This window comes from Globicephala melas, chromosome 6 (genome assembly GCF_963455315.2).
Source record: "Globicephala melas chromosome 6, mGloMel1.2, whole genome shotgun sequence".
In the NCBI taxonomy this organism is placed as follows: Eukaryota; Metazoa; Chordata; class Mammalia; order Artiodactyla; family Delphinidae; genus Globicephala; species Globicephala melas.
The window spans coordinates 36,852,457-36,878,372 of record NC_083319.1 but is presented as its reverse complement, the minus strand read 5'-3'; the positions used below and the strand labels follow the sequence as shown (position 1 = coordinate 36,878,372).

General features: G+C 44.1%; 2 protein-coding genes and 1 long non-coding RNA gene across 5 annotated transcripts in view; all 3 read left to right on the top strand.

The window, feature by feature from the left end:
* Window positions 1–6,959, top strand: part of LOC138842711 (uncharacterized) — a 69,203-nt gene extending 62,244 nt beyond the window's left edge. Inside the window, exon 3 of the long non-coding RNA XR_011377505.1 lies at window positions 6,932–6,959. This is a non-coding gene — a long non-coding RNA (uncharacterized lncRNA). The remainder of the gene's footprint in view (window positions 1–6,931) is intronic.
* On the top strand, window positions 6,958–8,692 carry LOC115867778 (olfactory receptor 13C7-like). The gene has a single exon (XM_030884143.3). The coding sequence runs from the start codon at window positions 7,410–7,412 to the stop codon at window positions 8,382–8,384; it is 975 nt and encodes a 324-aa protein (XP_030740003.1). The 5' UTR covers window positions 6,958–7,409; the 3' UTR covers window positions 8,385–8,692.
* Window positions 8,693–23,023: 14,331 nt separating this feature from the next.
* Window positions 23,024–25,916, top strand: part of RECK (reversion inducing cysteine rich protein with kazal motifs) — a 71,831-nt gene continuing 68,938 nt past the window's right edge. For all 3 annotated transcript variants that reach the window (XM_060300761.1, XM_030884234.2, XM_070045725.1), the window contains exon 1: window positions 23,024–23,168. In XM_060300761.1, coding sequence (XP_060156744.1) covers window positions 23,069–23,168 — 100 coding nt within the window. In that variant the 5' untranslated portion in view covers window positions 23,024–23,068. The remainder of the gene's footprint in view (window positions 23,169–25,916) is intronic.

The following is a 25,916-nucleotide window of genomic DNA, read 5'->3' as shown; positions in this document are numbered from 1 at the left end:
GGTTCATGGGGGACAGTGGCACAGTTGGGCCTCATGGTTGAACAGGCACTGGACTGTCAATCAGGATCTGAGTGGCTCCTGCTGGTCCCTCTGTGGCAGAACTCTCTGTCCCCCAACTCCAGGGGGGACTGCCCCGGGTGTGTCACAGGGACTGTCCCTGTGACTCAGCTTCAGCTCCCACAGGCCAGGCCTCTCCTCACTACCCGCTTTCTTTGTGTTACTCTGGTTTCTCCTTCCTGTTCTTCCTTCCTTACACCAGCTGCTGACTCTGTCCTGGTGTTTTGAGTTCAAGCTTGTAAGAGACAGAACTAAGGGGTTTGGTTACTCATCATCCAGTATCAGCCACCAGACAGCCCATATGCTGACTGCCCCCGGGACAGGGGCCCACTGGTCAGTCAGGTGAGTCCTGTGGCCAGGGCGCCTCGTGGTACGGAGCGTGGAAACAATGTAAGGGACCTCAGAAAGAGACTGTGATGCTTCCTGGAACGAAGCAGCGAATCAGGCAAATATTGTTTAGACGATCCAGCGTTCAGACATGAGAAATTACACACTTACCTCTCCCCTGAGTGCTTGCTGCATGAGTGGGCTCCCCTCCATGAAGGGGCAGTGCTTTGGTCCCTCTCCCTTCCACCCCTTCCCTTCTCCCTCTTCAGGGAAGTTCTGTCTCTCTGACCTTTATAGCACCTGATTCCAGCCCTGGTATTATCTCAAAATGGTGGTGGTTCTTTTCCACCTTTACAGAGAATGTGCTGTTACTCACGACTCCCAACAGAATCTCCAAGTGTTTTGATCAGGGATCTGGTTATAGACCTTATGAATCTCGTGGGGTGTCATGTCCACATTTGTCCTTAGAAAGCCACAATAAACAGATGCCTCCCAGGAAATGCTGGGGTTGGTGGAGTTCAGACTACCCCTCTGGTCCAATTATCTATGGCAAACTCACATTTACACACACACAAACACACTCGTAGAAAGGAGATTTCTGACACACAAAGCTTTCTCTTGGCCGATGAAAACCCAGTATTCCCTTGGCTGGTCTGTCCGAGCCTTCCCTAGACAATGAGGAATAATGAGGAGAAGCATCTTCTGCAATACCTCAAATTTCAATGCCCTGAGACCCTACACACTGAGTTAGTAAGAAGCCTAACCCTGGGCTACTCAGTGTGACAGAGGGCAGCGTCGGCATCACCTGGGAACTTGTTAATGCAGATTCCTGGGCCTTTCCCGGGGCCTACTAAATCAATTTCTGTGGGTGGGGCCCAGCAGCCTGCACATGCACCTATATGTGTGTGCGTGTGTGCCTATGTGTTTCCAGTCTGTGTTTTAACAATTCCTCTAGGTGATTCTGATGCATGCTACTGTCTGAGAAGCACTGGTCTATCTAGACTTTTCCTAGGATTGGGGTCCCAGTTATTCCTTCTAAGGAATCCAGGAGGAAGGAGGGTGTTTTTTTATGCAGGATCAGAACAGCTGCCTGTAATTCCTCTGCTCTGGAGACAACTGTTCTTCCAGTCCTTGCTTTCCCCTAACTCTTGACTTTTGACCCTTCACTGTCCACACCCCTGCTGACCTCCTCTGGGTCACTGGTCTCTGTGGCCTTACTCTCTCCTCTGCAAGCAGCGAACCTTGTTCCTATCCTCAGAATCCACTTGCTCAGAGGGTTCTCATGACAGAGTGGATGGGTCCCTAGTGGCCCAGAGGTCAAGGAAACCATGTAGATGTTATGAATTTGCATTTCAGGGGGCCCCCAACAATCTTCCGTGGCAGTACAGTTAGACTTGTATCTACAGACAGCAGAGCAGTGCTAGCATCTCCAGGGTTCCAGCCACTCTCCCTAAGTGATGGATAAGTTGATGAGTCTCCAGCTCAGACATCTCCCCCATCTCTAGCTGGAAGTTCCTCAAACACACTATACTCCAAAATGAATTCATCTTCTCCCCCAAAACCAAAAACTTGGTTGATATTCTCCACTTTGGTGGTGTCACCATCACCCAGCCATCACTTGAGCTAGAAATATTGATTCTATCCTCTTTCCCCCCTGCTATATCCAACCAAAATCTACTATTATATTTTGTACTTACCAAACCTTTCTTGAATCTCCCCATCTTCACCACGCAGTCACTCCCCAGTCAATGTTCTTATCTTTGTTTGCCTGAAGTGCTTCCCTGTCTCTTTAGACCTTGTCCTCCTGCCCCCAGTCTTGCCTCGACATTGTGCCCAGAAGGATCAACCTAAGATGCAAATTTCATCATGTCGGACCTTTACTTAAAATTTCTAAGTGCCTTCTCATCCCCTACAGGAGAAAGTCCTAACTCCTCAGGATGTCCCAAAAGATCAACTTGGGTCCAGCCCTGCCTTCCTCCCCATCAGCAGCCCCTTTGTGCTCCAGCAACACTGCACTGCTGGTCACTCCTCACTCCTGGGGCTCTTTCTCATTTCTGTGTCTTTGGTTATGCAGCCCCCTCTGCCTGGGATGATTAACCACTCCCCTTCATTGGGCAGATTGACATTCCTCCATTCCAGTGGTGTGCTGGTGAATATTTAACGACTGCCATCTCCAAGTCAAAAAAAGCCCTGATCTGGAGCATTTGATGATTTCTGTGATATAAACACTCCCAGGATGGCCCATTTCTTTTTTTTTTTTTTAACATCTTTATTGGGGTATAATTGCTTTACAATGGTGTGTTAGTTTCTGCTTTATAACAAAGTGAATCAGTTATACATATACATATGTTCCCATATCTCTTCCCTCTTGCGTCTCCCTCCCTCCCACCCTCCCTATCCCACCGCTCCAGGCGGTCACAAAGCATGGAGCCGATATCCCTGTGCCATGCGGCTGCTTCCCACTAGCTATCTACCTTACGTTTGTTAGTGTATATATGTCCATGCCTCTCTCTCGCCCTGTCACAGCTCACCCTTCCCCCTCCCCATATCCTCAAGTCCGTTCTCCAGTAGGTCTGTGTCTTTATTCCTGTCTTACCCCTAGGTTCTTCATGACATTTTTTTTTCTTAAATTCCATATATATGTGTTAGCATACGATATTTGTCTTTTTCTTTCTGACTTACTTCACTCTGTATGACAGACTCTAGGTCTATCCACCTCATTACAAATAGCTCAATTTCGTTTCTTTTTATGGCTGAGTAATATTCCATTGTATATATGTGCCACATCTTTATCCATTCATCCGATGATGGGCACTTAGGTTGTTTCCATCTCCAGGCTATTGTAAATAGAGCTGCAATGAACATTTTGGTACATGACTCTTTTTGAATTTTGGTTTTCTCAGGGTATATGCCCAGTAGTGGGATGGCTGGGTCGTATGGTAGTTCCCACCAGCAGTGCAAGAGTGTTCCCTTTTCTCCACACCCTCTCCAGCATTTATTGTTTCTAGATTTTTTGCTGATGGCAGGATGGCCCATTTCAAGCTACCAACAAAGTCACTGAATCGGAGTTGGGAAGAGATGTGCACAATTGCGAGCCAGCACCAGCACGCCACGGACCTTGGCTCACCTCCTCCAGGAGGTCTGGCCCCTGCCTCCTCTGGGCTGCCACATCAGCGTGGGCATTCTCCCTGGCCTGCACTTCCTTCCTTGTTTGGTAACTTTCTTTTCACATTCCTGTCTCTAGATTGTGGTTCTCGGCACATTTCTGCCTTCTACGTAATGCACACTTAATAATCGTTTGCTGGATAAAGGAGGGTACCCATTTTCTGGACCCATCCCTGTTCTGGGTCACATTCTGTCCGTGACTACCGTAAGGTCTGGGAGCACGTGTGCAGATGATACGTTGCTGAAAGGACAGTGACTTAGATGGATGCCAAGTGAGGATTCAGGAAGAACATGGCAGGTTATTTCAAGGGTCCTAATCCAACAAGTTGAAAATCCAGAGGACAATATAGACCCCTAAAAACCACTGCGTAAGCACAGACTTGGGGTAATGAGGCTTGACTACAGCACAGGAGAAAAGACTTGGCGTCTGAGTGAGTCATGTTCTGACCAGCAGGCTGCTGGACTCTGTTAATGGGATTATGATGTTCAGAGAGAAGGAAGGGAGGGAGGGAGAAAAGGAGGGAGGGAGAAAGGAAGCAGGCAGTAAACTTCCTCCAGTGCCTTCAACACAATTGGATCTTGGAGATGCAATCCCAGAAGGATACAAAGTTTCTAAACTGAGTCAACTCACTTTCCAAACTTTAAATGACTTCAGGGACTAAAATGGTCCTGAAGAACAGACTGGAATTTAAATGATCTTCTAAGGGCGATGGCCAGTTCTTTGGAGATTGCACCCTGAACACAGGAGACAGGTGGAGGGCAGAGGACTGGCTGGACCCTTCACCTGTCACACATTCCGAGCCCTCACCCTGATGTTTCCCACTTGGTATCGCTATTTCTGACATGTGACCTCTTCCCAACTCTTAGGAAGCAGATCCTTCTTGCTCACCATGTCTCTTATAAAGGTAAGCACAGGATTTGATCACACCAAAAGTTTCGTTCATGCGGCTGCATTTTGGCCGTCAGACTTGATTGTAATGGAATGGAGTTGAAAAGGGGAGGTGGAAAGCCCTTTCACTGATATGATGTTATTCTCACAGAGTCAGATAGACCCATCAAACCTCAAATGTCTCTGAGGTCCTCTGCCCTCACCCCACTTTGTGCCGAGGGGAAAGGTCTTGCCTGGGACCCCGCAGTCCTAACCTTCTTCTCACACAGTGGTCTCTTCTTGATTGAGACTGGTGTGTGGGGTGGTGCTGTTTCTTGTTTTGTGGTTAAGAATCCAAAGTCCAGCGACAATAACGAGCCACGATTCTGGATCTCGTGGTGATGACATGGCGGGAATATCTTCTTCACAGGATCCAGGTTTTGGGGAGAGGTTGGAGGGCTGGCTGATGTAGAGTGAAACCCCAGCCTGGGACTCATTTACTGCCCCAGCACACACATCCACCTAGCAGGGCGGCACGTGAGCCATCCTCAAGCTGGGGGCCGTTGTCAGTGCTGACCAGCCTTTGTAGTCAGTTCCTGGCTGGCACATTTGCCCGTGTGAGAGATGTATCTGTTTTAAGGCCCTGGGAGAAAAAGGGAGATGGACTCTTGTTTATCTTCATGCTGAAGCCAAGCTATTTCTAGACACTTGGAGGGGTGTCTGTGGAAGAGGGATTAATGTTGCAAAGGAGCAGATTTTGGCTCAGTATCAAAGGGGAACTACTTCAAAGTGCAGTGAGCCTTGCCAGGAAGTACAGCACCCCACGTCATTCAGGGAGCCAAATGCAGGCCAGAGGACTGTGCGGAATGCAGCAAGGGGCTTTCCACATTGGAAAGAGAGCAGATTGTGAAATAGATCCTAAGGCCTGTTGTCAGTAGCATCAGAGCGATCGTTTGGGTTGATAAGGATGAGGATGATATAATCACTTGTGTGTGTGACTTTTTGCATGACTATTTCCTCTACTAGATTTTGAGCTCTTTGAGTTTACGGGCTGTGACTGTCTTTGCTGTGATCCCAGCACCTAGAATTATGCCTGGCTCAGCACAGATGCTCAATATATATGTCCACCTGAATTGAATTATTGTGGCACTGACTTGGTCACAACTACAGTGCTGAGCACCGCCAGAGGAGTGTCTCAGAGCTCCCCAGGCAGGAAGTGCCCCCGTATAATTGAGGCAGGGGCTGGATGACTGAGAGCAGTTGAACAGATGGAGATCTGGGAAGTTCATGTATATTTTCGATACAGAGCAAATAAAACCAAATGCCCAACATCCTCAGTGTCACCTACAGTTTTTCACTGGTCCAGAATAAATCCTAGTTTGGGGAGCTCTTAGAAGTCTGAGGAGAGATTCAAGCTTCCCAGAAAGAAGGCCTGACCGAGCAGGACTCAGGGCTCTGTGAACAGTCTTAGGGAGAAGCCAGGGCCTCTGGTGAGGCAGATGGAGAATGAAGAAAAGAAGGGACATTCAGTCAAACTCTCCCTCAACTTGGCCACAGTGCACAAGAGGCTCACTTGAACCCCAAATGTACAAAAGGATCAACCGGAGGTTAAGACCTTGGCGCTGTGTCTGGGTTAATTCTCTCAACAGGCAACACCAGGGAAGAGGAACTGCAGGCTCCCACCTCCCCCTAAGAGAAGAGGCTTGATTTTCTTTTTTTTCCTCTTGGTTTTCATTTATGTCATCTTGTCTCCTGTGTGCCTTATTCTTTTCAATGTGTGCCGGATGTTGTATTTGCAAAATTACTTGTAGACATGATTTAGAGACTGGGTGATATTGCCTTCCTTCAAGGTAGATTTATGTTTGCTTCTGTCAGGTATTTGGGAGCATCAAAAATTTGGGACCATCTCAATCCAATTTCAGGGCTTGATTTGAAGCTGAGCTACAGCACTTGTAAATGCATGTTTCTTTCTGATTCACTCATTCCTGTGGTGCTGCCCTTTGGGTTCCCTACCAAAGGGAGGAGGTTTAGTTAGGAGCCATTCACAGTGGGCCTTGCACTTCAAAACCTGTTCCCACCTCCAGGAGGCTATGCGTAGTGCTTCTTGGCCTTTCAGTGGCCACCTCCAGAAGCTGCAAATGCCCTAGTTGAAACATAGCCTCAAATGCTGGATATACTTCTTTGAATTCCTTTTTTCCCCCAGAGTTATGACCCTATGATTCTTTGTTGTATTATTTACCTCACTAGTGCTTTACACAGATTTTTTTTTTTTTTTTTTGCGGTACGCGGGCCTCTCACCGTTGTGGCCTCTCCCGCCGCAGAGCACAGGCTCCGGACGCGCAGGCTCAGCGGCCATGGCTCACGCGCCCAGCCGCTTCGCGGCACGTGGGATCTTCCCGGACCAGGGCACGAACCTGAGTCCCCTGCATCGGCAGGTGGACTCTCAACCACTGCGCCACCAGGGAAGCCCTACACAGATATTTTAAATCATTTGCCTGGTTTTCTGTGCTCTAGAGCCTGTGAGCCACAACTTCTGAGCCCGTGTGCCACAACTACTGAAGCCCACGCACCTAAAGCCCATGCTTCGCAAAAAGAGAAGCCACTGCAATGAGAAGCCCGTGCACCACAACAAAGAGTAACCCCCACTCGCCGCAACCAGAGGAAGCCTGCGTGCAGCAACGAAGACCCAAGGCAGCCAAAAAAAATTAAAATAAATAAATTTATTTTAAAAAAATCATTTGCCCAGTTTTAAAAATTGTCACCTGCAGATGAGTTAATCCACATTAACTCTTCATTCTTACTGAAAACAAGTTAAATACTGATCTCTACTATATTTTTTCTAGAACCCCTTAGACATGACAGAATTGTCAGAGCTCTTCTCCAGTTGCTCAGCAGGGTGAAGATTTTTGCCCTGCTGCCCAGACACTTTGGGAGTCAGAGAGTGCTGAGATTGACCTCAGAGACTTCCTTCAGGTGATAGATTGGAGGCACCATGGAGAGGTCCAGTCAGACCTCCCCCCTGGTGGGGTTCATTCTCCTGGGCCTCTCAGCCCACCCAAGGCTGGAGAAAACGTTCTTTGTGCTCATCCTGCTCATGTACCTGGTGACCCTGCTGGGCAACGGGGTCCTCATCCTGGTGACCATCCTGGACTCCCGCCTACACAAGCCCATGTACTTCTTCGTGAGGAACCTCTCCTTCCTGGACATCTGCTACACAACCTCCTCAGTCCCTCTCATCCTTGACAGCTTCCTGACCCCCAGGAAAACCATCTCCTTCTCAGCTTGTTTTGGGCAAATGTTTCTCTCCTTTGCCATGGGGGCCACAGAGTGTGTGCTTCTGGGCATGACGGCGTTTGATCGCTCCGTGGCCATCTGCAACCCCCTGAGGTACTCTGTGGTCATGAGCAAGGCTGCCTACGTGCCCATGGCTGCTGGCTCCTGGGCAGCTGGTATCACCAACTCTGTAGTTCAGACATCCCAGGCTGTGAAGCTGCCCTTCTGTGGGGACAATGTCATCAACCACTTCACCTGTGAGATCCTGGCTGTCCTGAAGTTGGCCTGTGCTGACATCTCCATCAATGTGACCAGTCTGAGGATAACAGTTATTATCTTCCTGGGCATCCCAGTTCTGTTCATCTTTTTCTCCTATGTCTTCATCATTGCTACCATCCTAAGGATCCCCTCAGAAGAGGGGAGGAAAAAGACCTTCTCCACCTGCTCTGCCCACCTCACAGTTGTGATCATATTCTATGGGACCATTGTCTTTATGTATGCCAAGCCCAAGTCTAAGGACCCACTGGGGACAGATAAACAGGACCTTTCAGGCAAGCTCATCTGCCTCTTCTATGGGGTGGTGACTGCCATGCTCAACCCCATCATCTACAGCCTAAGGAACAAAGATGTAAAGGCTTCTGTGAAGACCTTTGTATGTCAGAAACACCTGAGTAATGTTGCCTTGTATATCTAGAAAAATAGTATAGATGATCTTATTTGCAAAGCAGAAATGGAGACACAGATGTAGAGAACAAACGTATGGATACCAAGGGGGAAAGGGGGGAAGGTGGGCTGAATTGGGCGATTGGGATTGACATATATACACTATTGATACCATGTATAAAATAGATAACTAATGAGAACCTACTGTATAGCACAGGGAACTCTATTCAGTGTTCTGCGGTGACCTAAATGGGAAAGAAACCCAAAAAAGAGTGGATATATGTATATGTATAGCTGATTCACTTTGCTGTACAGAAGAAACTAACACAACATTGTAAAGCAACTATACTCCAATAAAAATTAATTTTTTAAAAGAAATTTAAATTAAAAAAAAAAGAAAGAAACACCTATCTGAGTGACTGTCATGGAATTCCACGCTGCCAGAACACATGATCTCCAAACTCCTCAGTCCTCCTGGGGAAGTGGGAACCCAGTGTAGAGAAGGGAGTCTCCCAAGATTCATGTTGTGGACCATGTGAGTAAGACTAAGAAGTAAACTGGCCCTCCTCCCCTTGTTACATAGGCAATGGAATCTTCTATCTAAGAATCTAGAAGGAAAGAGCTTTGCATTTCTAGAAATGCTGGCTAGTTGTCGGCTTTGTGCATAACCACGGTGACATCACATCATAGCTACTTTATGCCAATGAAATCTAAGATCCTCTGCAACCAGAAGCTGACACTTTGTTCTTATAACTAAAAAAACAAAACTAAATGGGTTGGGATGAAAGTTCATTTAAGAGTCAGTGGCTCATAGCTGGTCCTGGCCATAGACTCAGGGACCATCAAGATTCCCAGGGCAACCGTCTGGGGACCATGGCTTGTCCTGTTTGTTCCCAATTAAGTCTGATGCTTTGTTCCCCTGGGGGTTAAGTCCAGAACCCTCAGTATTGGGAAAAGCCCATTAACATTCCAAATTATTGTATTATTACAACAGCTGCTTCTATCACTCCCAGAGAAAACAAGAGAGCTGTTCAAAGAGCAACTGGGTGGGAGAGGACAGGGAAGGATCAGCCAGGTCAGCATAGACTGGGGCTGAACCATCCTGCCCTGTCCATCTAGAGGTGCTCTCAGCCCAGGCCAGGCAGCCAGAAACCTGCCTTCCAATTCCACCTCCAACACCATTTGCCACTGCTGAGCGCTTGGCTAAGTTTCTTTCCCTCTCTGGACCTTAATTCCTTTGTCTGTAAAGTAAGGGCTTATGGCCCATCCCTCTCACTAGACAATGAGTGTAAAAACACCTTGGGGAAAGCCCAGAGAGGAGTAGTTCATGGCTCACACCCCACAAACTGCCGCTCATTGATTAGGGATCTCCTCTGGGTTCTCTCCCCATCCTTCACAGATCATGAGCAATGGCTCCAAATTTCTAAGGCCACTTAGGGCACTATTTGAAGGAGACTTGGGTGGGCTGATTGTGGCTCTGGATACCTGTGCCTGCTGCAAACCCGCCATCTGGTGGACATTTCTGCAAACTCCTGAGATCAGTGCTTCTGGAACTTTAACGTGCTCCTGATTCACCTGGGAATGTTGTGAAAATGCCAATTCGGATTCATTGAGTTTGAGGTGAGGTTGGAGATTCTGCGTCTCTGACAAGTTCCCAGGTGATGCCATCTATGCTGCTGCCCTTCGGACCACACTTTGAGTAGCAGGCTCTGCAAGATGTGTGACTAGGGCCAAGGGTCTGAAGGGAGAGGCAGGGAAGCAACTCCGGCGTGTGCCAGGTCCTCCAGCATCGGCAACCGAGGCTGCTCTCTCCACTCTGGGGGCAGCAGTTTGCCCTGTGACCTCTCTTCTCTTACAGGTCTAAGAAGAATTTTTGGTTTATCAGTTTGTTCGGCTTTTCACTTGTTAGTACAGAGTGGTGTCTTCCAAGCTTCTTCCATGCTAGACCAGAAACCAGCCGTTCCCACTTCAAATAGCTCTCAAAGTGCAGTCAAGTGCAAGTGCAAATAGATACAACAGTGTTAAGTGCAAAATTAGAGGCATAAATATAACAGAGAAAGAAACGGATGTAAAATTTTGTGGAAAACAAAATTGTATTTCTAAAAATTAACCAGAAAAATATTATCAGTAATATGAGTTCAGAAAAGTTAAGGAGACAGAAATAACTTCTCAAAAATCAATTGTGTTCCTACATACCATCAGTATAGAACAAAACAGAAATAATTTCCTATTTGCAGTAGTAACGAGTACCGAATAATTGGGAAAAAACATAATTCCAGACATGACAGACTGTGTCAAGGAAAAAATGATGCATGTTGTTGGAGTATAAAGGAAGGCGGAGTGACTGACCAGGGGCTTGAGAGTATAAATACAAAACAATGGCCTTAATTTCTAAGGGGGAAGCTCTCAACTTGTAACAAATAGAACTTCTTTCATATGCATATTCCTGGTCTCTACCCCCCACCACAACGATTCAAATTTCACTGTGTCTGCGGTAAGGCCAATAGGAAACCTGGGCTTAGAAACAAAGTTATTTAGTGTTTTAAATTCCCCAGAAGCCAGGACTTCCTTGGTGGTCCAGTGGGTAAGACTCCGTGCTGCAACGCAGGGGGCCTGGGTTTGGTTAGGGGAACTAGGTCCCGCATGCATGCCACAACTAAAAAGTCCACATGCTGCAACTAAAGATCCCAAGTGCCGCAACGATGATCACACATGCTGAAAGACCCGGCACAGCCAAAATAAACAAACAAACAAACAATAAATAAATTCCCCAGAAGACTGTACTCAACTACATAAATTGCTAGTGAAGAATAATTGAACGGGACTTCCCTGGTGGTGCAGTGGTTAAGAACCTGCCTGCCAATGCAGGGGACTCGGGTTCGAGCCCTGGTCTGGGAAGATCCCACATGCCGTGGAGCAACTAAGCCCGTGCGCCACAACTACTGAGCCTGCACTCTAGAGCCTGCGAGCCACAACTACTGAAGCCCGCGTGCCTAGAGCCTGTGCTCCACAACAAGAGAAGCCACCGCAATGAGAAGCCTGTGCACCGCAACGGAGAGTAGCCCCTGCTCACCGCAACTAGAAAGACCGCGTGCAGCAACGAAGACCCAATGCAGCCAAAAATAATTTTGAAAATAATGATGTTAGAGTCTTCCTGCCAGATTTGAACTTATTACAAAGTAACAATTACTGAATGTTTTTAAAAGTGGCTATTTTTAAAAGTTTTGTAAAATCAGTGGTTATCAGAGATACCAGAAAATTAATTCCAACTATAAGAATCTAATACATATGTCAGGTCAAAATTAATAGCATGAAGAAGGAAGCACTTTTTAATAAATAGTGGGACAGCAGCAACATTCAATTGAATGAAGGTTTGCCTTTGATCCATACATCACACCACACGCTACCATAAACTTAGGATGGATTAGAATTAAACATAAGACACCATCATGATTACACAAAACAAAAAGAGAACAGCATGACATATTTATTCCAGCTGGGGAAGAGGGCATGATTCACTATTCTGGAAGAGAAAGGGGGTTATCAGAATTAAAAGAGACATATTCGAACATACATCGCACAAAACTCTTGAATAATATGGTCTGATCAAACAAGAATCAAACTTCTCCCACATGGAGGTTTGTTGGGTTCTGCAAGTATTTGATTTGAGTTTCTTTTATATATATGTATATATATTCTAAATGACTTTTAATATGTAGTAAGACCATGGACACATGCAAACTTACGTTTTGAGTTTTGGCACACAAGAGGCCACTACCACAATAGCATGTGTATTGTTGAGTTGACTCCTTTGCATAGACCTCAGAATAAATCTTTTCCTGCCATCTCTTCATATTTATTTTATCTTCTTTAAATGTGTCAATTAGAAAAAGTGTAATTCTGCACTGATCTTTTCCCTAATCCAAGCCTATGCTCAACTGCTCATTTATAATTGTACCAGGGAGTACAGATGTGCACTGTTCCCAATTAAGTGTTGGGCAAGGCTCAGAATCATCTGCTTGGTACATGTTCTCATCATGGTGTCATAGCCAATTGCACAATAACAAGGGAACATGTAACTGGTCACACAGTAATAATGTCACATTATAAATAGTATTGGGATTAACCATACATTTGGGGTGTTACTTCTGACTACATTTATGATAAGGAATTTGAGCAGTTATCCAAACTTATTAGTAAATCAATATTTTTTCTTATTTTTAATGTCTAACGGGCATTTAAAAAATCAATACAGTTTGTTTTTTAGAGCAGTTTTAGGTTCACAGCAAAACTGATCAGGAAGTACAGAGAGTTCCCATATACCCAGTCCCCACACACACACAACCTCTCCGACTGTCAACATCCAGCAGCAGAAAGGTATCTTTGTTACAATCAGTGAATCTACATTGACACATCATCACCCAGAGTTCATAGTTTAGAGTTCACTCAGTGTACATTCTGTGGATTTGGACAAATGTAATGACATGTACCCAGCATTATAGTTTTGTACAGAATGCTTTAACTGCTCTGAAAATCCTCTGTGCTCTGCCTCTTCATCCCTCCCTCCCCCTCTAACCCCTGGCAACCCCTAATCTTTTTACTGTCTCCATAATTTTGCCTTTTCCAGAATGTCACAGAGTTGGAATCATTTAGTATGTAGCCTTTTCAGATTGGCTTCTTTCACTTAATAACATGCTTTTAAGTTTCCTCCATGTCTTTTTGTAGCTTAATAGCTCATTTCTTTTTATTGCTGAATAATCTTCCATTGTATGGATGTACCACAGTTTATTTAACCACTTACCTATTAAAGGACATCTTGGTTGCTTCCAAGTTTTGGCAGTTATGAACAAAGCTGTTATAAATATCCGTGTGCAGGTTTTGGTATGGACATGAGTGTTCATTAGTCAATATTGAAATTAAAATCTCTCAGTACTTCATTTTCAAGGTACCATCTTAATTTGAACAAAGAGTAGTCTGAGATTGCAAGGTGGGCTAGTTCAAAAACCATGACCCTTTGCAAACTACTCATCTGTATCAATCAGGATTTTCTCTTACAGCAGGCAACCAAAACAAAATACAGAAATGGAAGCCCAAACTGTGACTGCAATTATCATACATAATTCCAGATTTCAAGTTTTTGTGTTCATCAAAGTCTCATTTATTATCTTTGAATTCTCATTTATTATCTTGGAACCAGTTAATTATTATTAATTATTATAAATTTGAACTTAGAAAATAAATGTAGCACTAAAACACAGCTTTTTTCTATTTTGTATGGCAGGACTCTAAGATTTTGTTGGAAAAAGGATTCCACTGCTAAAAAATAAAAATAATATTTTTTAAGTTTGAAAATTAATGAAATAAGCAGGCAAGAAAAGTAGAGAATGGGGACAATTTCATACTCACAAGCTCATATCTTCAGAGGGCTCACTGGAGGCTGGCAGGATATTGTACCAGTATCACAGACTAAGGTCACAATGCTAAATTGTATAACGTGTTGGTGTTGGATGCCTTGGCATTAGGGCTTCTCTCCCTCCTGTGAGATCTCAATATAGGGGTCAACGGGGCTTTCAGATACACCGATTCTGCTCCAGGTCATGGGATCCTTTGTTTTCCAAGGCCATATTCACAGTTAGTAAATCAACAGAGAACACGATGGCACTTAGAAAATGTTTGCTCTGGCTGGGCAGTTGCTTCCAAGCAACAATTTCTAGAAGGGCTGCACAAATCTTTGTCCCCTTCCTGCTGAATGACTAAAACTTAATCTCAGTCAATTCAGTAGGATCTCGGCTTAGTCAAGGCCTCTCCCCAACCCCCTCCCGAGTTTTGAGAGGAAAATACAGAATCAAACCCACCAACTGGGACTGAGGAAGAAGGCAGGACATCTGGTCCTCAGTTGTCATCATCAATCCCTGTTGACACCTGCATTCTCACCTGGTGTCCAGTGTATAGACCATGCAAATACCAGCTACAGCCTCCTCATTCTGATCTTGAGGCGTCTTCAGGCTCTCAGCTCCTGCCTTGCCCCTCTCAAAGGGCATAGAATACATTCAGCTCCTCTTCTGTGTCACTTTAGGTGGGGAGCGAGGAACAGTACATACCTGCAGCCATTTCTCCTCTACACTCCCATCATGCTCAGCGCAGTGGAACTTTATGAGGTGTGTCACTTCCCTGAGCTCCATGGGAAACAAGGCTCAGATCCCCTCTTATCTCACACTCTCAAGCCTTTCTGGGGTTCTGTGTCCCAGCCCACAGTAGCCTCCCTTCTCCAGTGGCTCTCCTCCTCCATCAGAGGGAGTCAAGTTGTTGGGGAATGATGGGGGTGGAGGGATTGTATTGACTGACCACGGTATTCTCACAAGTCCATTGTTCAGAAAAATATTTTACACCCTCAGCCTTTTGGGCTAGGTTCTGATACCTCAAAAGCTTTTACTCTTAAAACCACTGTCTCTGGGAATTTCAGATGTCTTGTTTTTAAAACCAAAAAGCTAGGAATTATCTTTGTCTACTTCTCTACTCTAATAATCATCCCTGAGGAAATGAATGCCTTGCTCTCATGTCTAGTTTTAGTAAAGAAATTACTGGGAATATACTTAAAATATATTAATATTTCAAAAAATTGGCACCATATATATATATGTGTGTGTGTGTGTTTACATATATGTATGTGTATACATATATACGTCTGTGTATACATATGTGTGTATACATATATATGTGTGTGTATACATATATACGTGTGTGTGTGTATATATATATATATATATATATATGACTTTATAAAGTCTTAAAGAATTCAAAATGGACGTATCCCTTATCAAGATAGGTCAATTTGTGATAAGAAAATGTGTTTAGGCTAAATAAACCCAGAAAAATTATTTCCATTAAAGATTAACTTCAGGAATTTACTATGCATAAATTCCCAAAACCAATGTATGGGGTCCTAGTTAATTAAAATCAGCAAAACTTGCCATGTTCTTAATAAAAATGTTTCTCTTCCTCTAGATACTAGAGAGAAATTTTGAGCTACATAAAGGAATGAAGAGCATTAGAAATGCTTAACATGTGGGTAAATATAAAACACATTGTTGGGACTTCCCTGGTGGTGCAGTGGTTAAGAATCCACCTGCCAATGCAGGGGACATGGGTTTGAGCCCTGGTCTGGGAAGATCCCACATGCTGTGGGAGCAACTAAGCCCAAGAGTCACAACTGCTGAGCCCACGTGCTGCAACTACTGAAACCCGCGTGCCTAGAGCCTGTGCTCCGCAACAAGAGAAGCCACTGCAATGAGAAGCCCATGCACCACAACGAAGAGTAGCCCCCGCTCGCCACAACTAGAGAGAGCTCGCGCGCAGCAACAAAGACCCAACACAACCAATAAATAAATAAATTTAAAACACATTGTTTCTCATTTTATAATCTCTTATTTAAATAATTGACTACTTAAAGCAAAATAATAACTGTGTGGAAGCAAAATGTATGATAACATTAGCACAAAAGATGGGAGGGGAAAATGGAAGTATACTGGTGTCACGTTCTTACATTTGACATGAAGTATTATTATTATTATTATTTATTTTTTTTTTTTTTTTTCCGGTACGTGAGCCTCTCACCGTTGTGGCCTCTCCCGTTGCGGAGCACAGGCTCCGGACGCGCAGGCTCACCGGCCATGGCTCACGGGCCTAGCCGCTCTGTGGCATGTGGGATCTTCCCAGACCGGGGCACGAACCCGCGTCTCCTGCATCGGCAGGCGGACTCCCAACCACTGCGCCACCAGGGAAGCCCAGTGATTATTATTTGAAGGTGGAGTGTAATAAGTTAAACTGTATACTATAAACCCCAGCGCACCTACTGAAAAATAAAGCAAAGAAGTAGAGCTGATAAGCCAATAGAGGAGATAAAATGAAATCATAAAAACAACACTCCAAACACTTTATTATTCTAAAAGAAGGTAGGAAAAGTGGAAAAAAGGAACAAATGGAGAAAATAGAAAACAAATTGCAAGATAGATTTAACTCACCCATATCAATAGTTGTATTAAATCAAAAGGATCTAAAAATTCCAATTAAAAGACAAATTGTCAGATTAAATTAAAAAGAAAAAAAGCAACCAACTATATGATTTCTACAGGAAACTTACTTTAAATATAAAACAAATTAAAAGTAAAATGATGGGGAAATTATACTACACAAAGATGAATCAAAAGATTTGATGGGGTTTATTTATCTAAAATACTGAAAGATGTTCTTGAGCTCAGGACAAAATCATTGGCCAGTAACATTTTTTTAAAGTTCCATTTTAAAGATGACCTCTAAGCATTAACCTTTGTTTAGAATGAAAGATAATTACACCAGCACTGTACAACAGAACTATGTAAACGCCAGAGTGAACCACATATGTAATTGTAAGTTTTCTAAAAGGCACATTAAAAAAGTAAAAAGAATAATGGTGGATACATGTTGTTATACGTTTGTCCAAACCCACAGAATGTGTTAACACCAAGAATGAACCCTAAGGTAAATTATGGACCTTGGGTGATAATGATGTGTCAATGCAGGTTGATCAGTTGCAACAAACGTACCACTGTGGTGTGGGATGTTGATAGTGGAGGAGTCTGTGCATATGTTGTTATGCTGAGAAAGGGGGTGTATGGGAAATCTCTGTACCTTCTGCTTAGTTTTTCTGTGAACCTAAATCTGCTCTAAAAAATAAAGCCTATGTAAAACAAAAACAAGTTAAAAAAAAAGGTGAAATTAATGTTAGTAACATTTTACATTATTGTTTTCATACTAAGTCTTCCAAATCTGGTTCCAGCACATGTCAACTTGGACTTGCCACATCTTAAGTACTCAACAGCCACATGTGGCTAGTGGCTACCATATTAGTGCAACTCTAGGATTTTTGACTCTTCTCTCCTGGGGAGGAGTGGGGAGTAAGGTGGGATGAAGTGGTAAAGGTGACTGGGTCTAAATGCTGAGAACCTCTGACACCACGTCGAATAACTGTACATCATTCTATCTTGTAAGTAAAGAGGCGGCCTCTCAGAGGAGCAAGAGAATTGTTGCCACAGCAAATGTTTTAGAAAGATTATTGTAACTTATTCATGTTTTCCTTTTGTAAACCTAAAAGAGAGGGAATAGATACCTAAAAGACATACAAACCAATTTCAGTATATGGACATTGGTTGGAACTTGAAAAACTGTAAAAGGAAATTATGAGACAATAACGAAAATGTAAACTTACTGGATATTTAACATTAGGTATTTTAAAATGTAACTGTGGTTATGTTTTTTTTTAAAAGGAAGGGGAATGGAAAAAGGTATTAACATAATTCACAAACGGAAAAGAGAGGGAGAGGAGGAGGGAGAGAGGGACCAGGGTGGAAAACGATTTGATAGCAAGTGAATCCTCTCAAACATACCCCACAGGAGCTGTGGGGGTAAGGGATGGAGTGGGGACCCACCTCCAAGTTGTCTTTTAAAAGTCGAAACCCAACCTGACATTCAAGGCTCTCCATATTTAGATACACAAGCATTTCTCTCCCCACATTTTCCTGATAGGAATAGGTACCTAGAACATCAAAGACACATTGAGGCTACACGTGCCAAAGAGCTTTGGTGGCGAATTCGGGCCTCGGGCCCTTGTCAGGGGACCGTGTCCGCGGCAGATTCCCTCCAATTTCGGGAGTTGTCCCGGGTGGCACGCCTTCTTTGGGTGTGAGGCAGCGTCTGGCAGAAAGGATTTTAAGACCATTGAAGGTACGTGAAAGGGACAAGTCCTTTTGGTTCAGCCTTGGCTTATGCCCCAGTTCTCAGGCGAACTTGCAGTGTGACCTGGAGCAGATGGTCTCTTCTCTGAGCCTCAGTGACCACATCTGCAAACCTCGGGATTAGGGCTTCTCTCCCTCCTGTGAGATCTCAATATAGGGGTCAACGGGGCTTTCAGATACACCGATTCTGCTCCAGGTCATGGGATCCTTTGTTTTCCAAGGCCATATTCACAGTTAGTAAATCAACAGAGAACACGATGGCACTTAGAAAATGTTTGCTCTGGCTGGGCAGTTGCTTCCAAGCAACAATTTCTAGAAGGGCTGCACAAATCTTTGTCCCCTTCCTGCTGAATGACTAAAACTTAATCTCAGTCAATTCAGTAGGATCTCGGCTTAGTCAAGGCCTCTCCCCAACCCCCTCCCGAGTTTTGAGAGGAAAATACAGAATCAAACCCACCAACTGGGACTGAGGAAGAAGGCAGGACATCTGGTCCTCAGTTGTCATCATCAATCCCTGTTGACACCTGCATTCTCACCTGGTGTCCAGTGTATAGACCATGCAAATACCAGCTACAGCCTCCTCATTCTGATCTTGAGGCGTCTTCAGGCTCTCAGCTCCTGCCTTGCCCCTCTCAAAGGGCATAGAATACATTCAGCTCCTCTTCTGTGTCACTTTAGGTGGGGAGCGAGGAACAGTACATACCTGCAGCCATTTCTCCTCTACACTCCCATCATGCTCAGCGCAGTGGAACTTTATGAGGTGTGTCACTTCCCTGAGCTCCATGGGAAACAAGGCTCAGATCCCCTCTTATCTCACACTCTCAAGCCTTTCTGGGGTTCTGTGTCCCAGCCCACAGTAGCCTCCCTTCTCCAGTGGCTCTCCTCCTCCATCAGAGGGAGTCAAGTTGTTGGGGAATGATGGGGGTGGAGGGATTGTATTGACTGACCACGGTATTCTCACAAGTCCATTGTTCAGAAAAATATTTTACACCCTCAGCCTTTTGGGCTAGGTTCTGATACCTCAAAAGCTTTTACTCTTAAAACCACTGTCTCTGGGAATTTCAGATGTCTTGTTTTTAAAACCAAAAAGCTAGGAATTATCTTTGTCTACTTCTCTACTCTAATAATCATCCCTGAGGAAATGAATGCCTTGCTCTCATGTCTAGTTTTAGTAAAGAAATTACTGGGAATATACTTAAAATATATTAATATTTCAAAAAATTGGCACCATATATATATATGTGTGTGTGTGTGTTTACATATATGTATGTGTATACATATATACGTCTGTGTATACATGTGTGTATACATATATATGTGTGTGTATACATATATACGTGTGTGTGTGTATATATATATATATATATATATATATATGACTTTATAAAGTCTTAAAGAATTCAAAATGGACGTATCCCTTATCAAGATAGGTCAATTTGTGATAAGAAAATGTGTTTAGGCTAAATAAACCCAGAAAAATTATTTCCATTAAAGATTAACTTCAGGAATTTACTATGCATAAATTCCCAAAACCAATGTATGGGGTCCTAGTTAATTAAAATCAGCAAAACTTGCCATGTTCTTAATAAAAATGTTTCTCTTCCTCTAGATACTAGAGAGAAATTTTGAGCTACATAAAGGAATGAAGAGCATTAGAAATGCTTAACATGTGGGTAAATATAAAACACATTGTTGGGACTTCCCTGGTGGTGCAGTGGTTAAGAATCCACCTGCCAATGCAGGGGACATGGGTTTGAGCCCTGGTCTGGGAAGATCCCACATGCTGTGGGAGCAACTAAGCCCAAGAGTCACAACTGCTGAGCCCACGTGCTGCAACTACTGAAACCCGCGTGCCTAGAGCCTGTGCTCCGCAACAAGAGAAGCCACTGCAATGAGAAGCCCATGCACCACAACGAAGAGTAGCCCCCGCTCGCCACAACTAGAGAGAGCTCGCGCGCAGCAACAAAGACCCAACACAACCAATAAATAAATAAATTTAAAACACATTGTTTCTCATTTTATAATCTCTTATTTAAATAATTGACTACTTAAAGCAAAATAATAACTGTGTGGAAGCAAAATGTATGATAACATTAGCACAAAAGATGGGAGGGGAAAATGGAAGTATACTGGTGTCACGTTCTTACATTTGACATGAAGTATTATTATTATTATTATTTATTTATTTTTTTTTTTTTCCGGTACGTGAGCCTCTCACCGTTGTGGCCTCTCCCGTTGCGGAGCACAGGCTCCGGACGCGCAGGCTCACCGGCCATGGCTCACGGGCCTAGCCGCTCTGTGGCATGTGGGATCTTCCCAGACCGGGGCACGAACCCGCGTCTCCTGCATCGGCAGGCGGACTCCCAACCACTGCGCCACCAGGGAAGCCCAGTGATTATTATTTGAAGGTGGAGTGTAATAAGTTAAACTGTATACTATAAACCCCAGCGCACCTACTGAAAAATAAAGCAAAGAAGTAGAGCTGATAAGCCAATAGAGGAGATAAAATGAAATCATAAAAACAACACTCCAAACACTTTATTATTCTAAAAGAAGGTAGGAAAAGTGGAAAAAAGGAACAAATGGAGAAAATAGAAAACAAATTGCAAGATAGATTTAACTCACCCATATCAATAGTTGTATTAAATCAAAAGGATCTAAAAATTCCAATTAAAAGACAAATTGTCAGATTAAATTAAAAAGAAAAAAAGCAACCAACTATATGATTTCTACAGGAAACTTACTTTAAATATAAAACAAATTAAAAGTAAAATGATGGGGAAATTATACTACACAAAGATGAATCAAAAGATTTGATGGGGTTTATTTATCTAAAATACTGAAAGATGTTCTTGAGCTCAGGACAAAATCATTGGCCAGTAACATTTTTTTAAAGTTCCATTTTAAAGATGACCTCTAAGCATTAACCTTTGTTTAGAATGAAAGATAATTACACCAGCACTGTACAACAGAACTATGTAAACGCCAGAGTGAACCACATATGTAATTGTAAGTTTTCTAAAAGGCACATTAAAAAAGTAAAAAGAATAATGGTGGATACATGTTGTTATACGTTTGTCCAAACCCACAGAATGTGTTAACACCAAGAATGAACCCTAAGGTAAATTATGGACCTTGGGTGATAATGATGTGTCAATGCAGGTTGATCAGTTGCAACAAACGTACCACTGTGGTGTGGGATGTTGATAGTGGAGGAGTCTGTGCATATGTTGTTATGCTGAGAAAGGGGGTGTATGGGAAATCTCTGTACCTTCTGCTTAGTTTTTCTGTGAACCTAAATCTGCTCTAAAAAATAAAGCCTATGTAAAACAAAAACAAGTTAAAAAAAAAGGTGAAATTAATGTTAGTAACATTTTACATTATTGTTTTCATACTAAGTCTTCCAAATCTGGTTCCAGCACATGTCAACTTGGACTTGCCACATCTTAAGTACTCAACAGCCACATGTGGCTAGTGGCTACCATATTAGTGCAACTCTAGGATTTTTGACTCTTCTCTCCTGGGGAGGAGTGGGGAGTAAGGTGGGATGAAGTGGTAAAGGTGACTGGGTCTAAATGCTGAGAACCTCTGACACCACGTCGAATAACTGTACATCATTCTATCTTGTAAGTAAAGAGGCGGCCTCTCAGAGGAGCAAGAGAATTGTTGCCACAGCAAATGTTTTAGAAAGATTATTGTAACTTATTCATGTTTTCCTTTTGTAAACCTAAAAGAGAGGGAATAGATACCTAAAAGACATACAAACCAATTTCAGTATATGGACATTGGTTGGAACTTGAAAAACTGTAAAAGGAAATTATGAGACAATAACGAAAATGTAAACTTACTGGATATTTAACATTAGGTATTTTAAAATGTAACTGTGGTTATGTTTTTTTTTAAAAGGAAGGGGAATGGAAAAAGGTATTAACATAATTCACAAACGGAAAAGAGAGGGAGAGGAGGAGGGAGAGAGGGACCAGGGTGGAAAACGATTTGATAGCAAGTGAATCCTCTCAAACATACCCCACAGGAGCTGTGGGGGTAAGGGATGGAGTGGGGACCCACCTCCAAGTTGTCTTTTAAAAGTCGAAACCCAACCTGACATTCAAGGCTCTCCATATTTAGATACACAAGCATTTCTCTCCCCACATTTTCCTGATAGGAATAGGTACCTAGAACATCAAAGACACATTGAGGCTACACGTGCCAAAGAGCTTTGGTGGCGAATTCGGGCCTCGGGCCCTTGTCAGGGGACCGTGTCCGCGGCAGATTCCCTCCAATTTCGGGAGTTGTCCCGGGTGGCACGCCTTCTTTGGGTGTGAGGCAGCGTCTGGCAGAAAGGATTTTAAGACCATTGAAGGTACGTGAAAGGGACAAGTCCTTTTGGTTCAGCCTTGGCTTATGCCCCAGTTCTCAGGCGAACTTGCAGTGTGACCTGGAGCAGATGGTCTCTTCTCTGAGCCTCAGTGACCACATCTGCAAACCTCGGGATTAGGGCTTCTCTCCCTCCTGTGAGATCTCAATATAGGGGTCAACGGGGCTTTCAGATACACCGATTCTGCTCCAGGTCATGGGATCCTTTGTTTTCCAAGGCCATATTCACAGTTAGTAAATCAACAGAGAACACGATGGCACGGGAGGACCAGGCGTTCCAAGGGCGGTTCCAGCTCTTACATCCTCCGACTCCCCTCTTAGAGAACGCTGGCTGCGGTACTCCGCGGCAGAAGCCGACACACAGCTGGGCCTTAACAAAGAGCCCGGGTCTCGGGCAGGTTCCCGCCCCCAGCAGGTTTTGGAAAGTCTGTGCGGCCGAGGGGCGGGGCTTCAGCACGCCGCAGCCAATCACCAAGGGCCCAGGCCGCCGGGGCGGGGCCTCCGCGAGCTGCGGCGGCGGGCAGGCTGGGTCCGAGCATCCCGCGGCTCCGGACCCCCCGGCCCGGACATGGCGACCGTCCGGGATTCCCCGCGTGGCGCGCTACTGCTTCTCCTGGCCGTGGCAGGGGTCGCGGAGGTGGCAGGGGGCCTGGACCCGGGCAGTGCGGGTGAGTAACTGCTGGAGCAGCGGTTCGGGGCGGTTCGGAGCGGCCGCCTCAGCGCTCCAAGATGGCGCGGGGCAGGGGGCGGGGGTGCCGGCGACCCCCAGACCCGGCCCAAGTCCGGTGACCCGGGGTCCGGAGGTCCCAGAAGCCTGCAGGAGGAGCTGAGGCGGGACGAGCAGGACCCCTCTCCACGCTCGCTCTCCCTCCCCGATCTGCTGAACTGGGAGCGGTGACCCGGGTTCGAGGCCTTATTCTGTCACCCATCGAGCAGGGGCCCCCAGCTCAGCCCTTATCCCCTCACCCGGCTCGGGTCACTGTACGAAGAGAGTGAATGCCTTTGCCCAGGATCGTCGCGAGGGTCGGATAGGATTTATGAGGTGCCGCCGCCTTACCCCCGCCCTGGCCAGTTATTGTTGCTTGTTCCTTGACCCGCGGTTCAGAAAGGCCGACCTCGGGCAGCGAGCATTGATGGGCCCTGCAGCCTGCTTGACTTCTGAAGTCTCAGAAGAGAATAGATCCAAGCCTACTAAATCCGATTCTGCTGCCCTTCGCTGTGGGTATGCTGTGTGTCCAAGACAGCGCTGGGCTCTGGCAGGAGACAGATTAAAATCCAGTAAACTGACTCTTTGGGGGCTTACTGGCTTGAGGAAAGTTTAGTTCTTGCTCTAGAGGAATTAGACCACTAGTGGATAGCAAGCTGTTCAGTGCTTATTGAGTGTCTCTCATGTGCTGGGCTTTTAGGAGTTGTTGCCATCTCCTGCTTTCCAGCAGCTCTGGCTAGGAGGTGGGGTGCAACAAGACATGAGCAACTCGAATTCAAGGCAGAAGGGTCCAGAGGAGATGAAGGGCTGTGAGTGCACAGAGGGAGAGAGATGATGGATGATGTCCACCTAGGGCAGGAAGAAAATTGAGTGACGCCCCAACTGCACTAGATATTAAAAGATGGCTGGGATTTATACATGCAAAAGTGGTGGTGAAGTGCATTGCTTACAGGGAGACACACCTAGAAAGAGCAAAATCAGTCTCAAGGTTATAAGGTAGCTTACAATGTTAAAGGTTTTTCTTGTTTTTTTTAAGTCAAGAGTATTTGAAGAAAGGAGAGGATTGTCAGGAACCTGGGGTTAGATAGTTAATTATAATTGGATTCTAACAAGCTGTCAATTAGACAAATCAAAGGAGAGAGAGAGAATGCTGTGTATTCGTGGCTAAATCAGCTTACCTTTCTGGGTCCCATTTTTCTCATTAAGTTAAAGAAATTGAACTAAAGCACTTTCAAAGTTATGGTTCATTAGAAAATTAGTCGTCCATTCTTTTCTACAACTAGTCAATTCTGTGGGAGATAGCAGGGTAGAATATAGTTAAGAATATTTGAACAAATTAGTTAACTTTAGTCTCTTTGTGCTTTAGTATCCACATTTATTGTATACAGAAATTCTCATAGATTTTATTGTGAGAATTGAGGTAATACATGTATAGCATTTAGAATAGCATATAGTAAGCACTGAAATGTTAGCTCTTAAGGTTGGGAAACACTGTACACTGTACCCCTCTCTTATAAATTCGCAAACACGTTAGATTCATAATAATTCGCAAGTATTCCTGTAGTAAAGAAACTTGTTGCTGGGAGAATAGAGAAATGGGGAACTGACTGCTGATGGGTATGGGGTTTCTTTTAGGGTGATGAAAATGTTCAGAATTGGAAAGTGGTGAGCACAGTTCTGTAAATGTACTAAAAACAACTGAATTGTGCACTTCAAAAGGATGAATTTTGTGGTATATGATTGTTAAAAGATAAACTGAGGCATATTAAAATGTTAAGAGTTTGAGCAAAAATTGATTTGAATTGGGCAGTGCCAAATGGGAAGTAACAGGAGCTAGGGGAAGGACTTTTATGAAAGAGGTGGAAACAAAGCAAGGAAATATTCGATTGGTTATAGCTTGAGCAGGTGCCTTATTTGAGAAAGTCCAGGTGGCTGTTTGCAATTGATTGTCCTTAGGGTTCTGATTTCTTAACCTTGGGGCACTATAGGCTTAGGTTTTGGCTTGCTTAGGTAGGCTACTGAGGCATTGAAGCTGCCTCAGTCTGATGGCCTCCTTGTTTTATTAATTTAACATGATTTATATCTCAATAAAATTATTATGCAAAGAAAGAAAGAAACTTGTTTGCTTAAAGAACTCTTTTTTTCTTCATAACACCTAATGCACACTTTAGAAAATTCTGGGCTAGATGATTTCTAAAGGACCTACCAATTCAAAAAGTCCATGACAATATAGAGTTTGCATTGTTTGGTAAGAAGAAAAATTCCAAGTTTGATGTAAAAGTGAGATTTGTCCCTTGTACTAAATTCTTAGGCATATATTGCCTGGTTCCTTACATAAAGGGCGTTGAGTAATACAATGGACAAAGGCTTCCACTGTGGATTTGTATAAACTGTGGAAGATGTTCTTCAATCCTAAACAAAAATTAAGAACACAATATTAAATTGTATTTCATTGAAGGCCTGACTTATATTCCTGCTCAGACAGTCTTCTTTCCCATCTCCTTACCCCATCCAAAGTTGGGTACTCCTGTCTCCTCTGGTATAAAGCGTTACACAAGTCTCATCCGTTCTGACTTGGAGATTTTTGTTCCTGTTGGGGGAGAGGGGGTGAGGGAAGGAATCATTTGACTTGCTCAATTATTATTTTCTCCTGTGAAGTTTGGCCACACCCTCCTCATTGGAGTAATGCCACACTTCCTATCCTGTGTAC

What these genes read in the sequence shown, in the direction of transcription:
- LOC115867778 (XM_030884143.3), top strand. Translation starts at nt 7,410, where the DNA reads ATGGAGAGGTCCAGTCAGACCTCCCCCCTGGTGGGGTTCATTCTCCTG.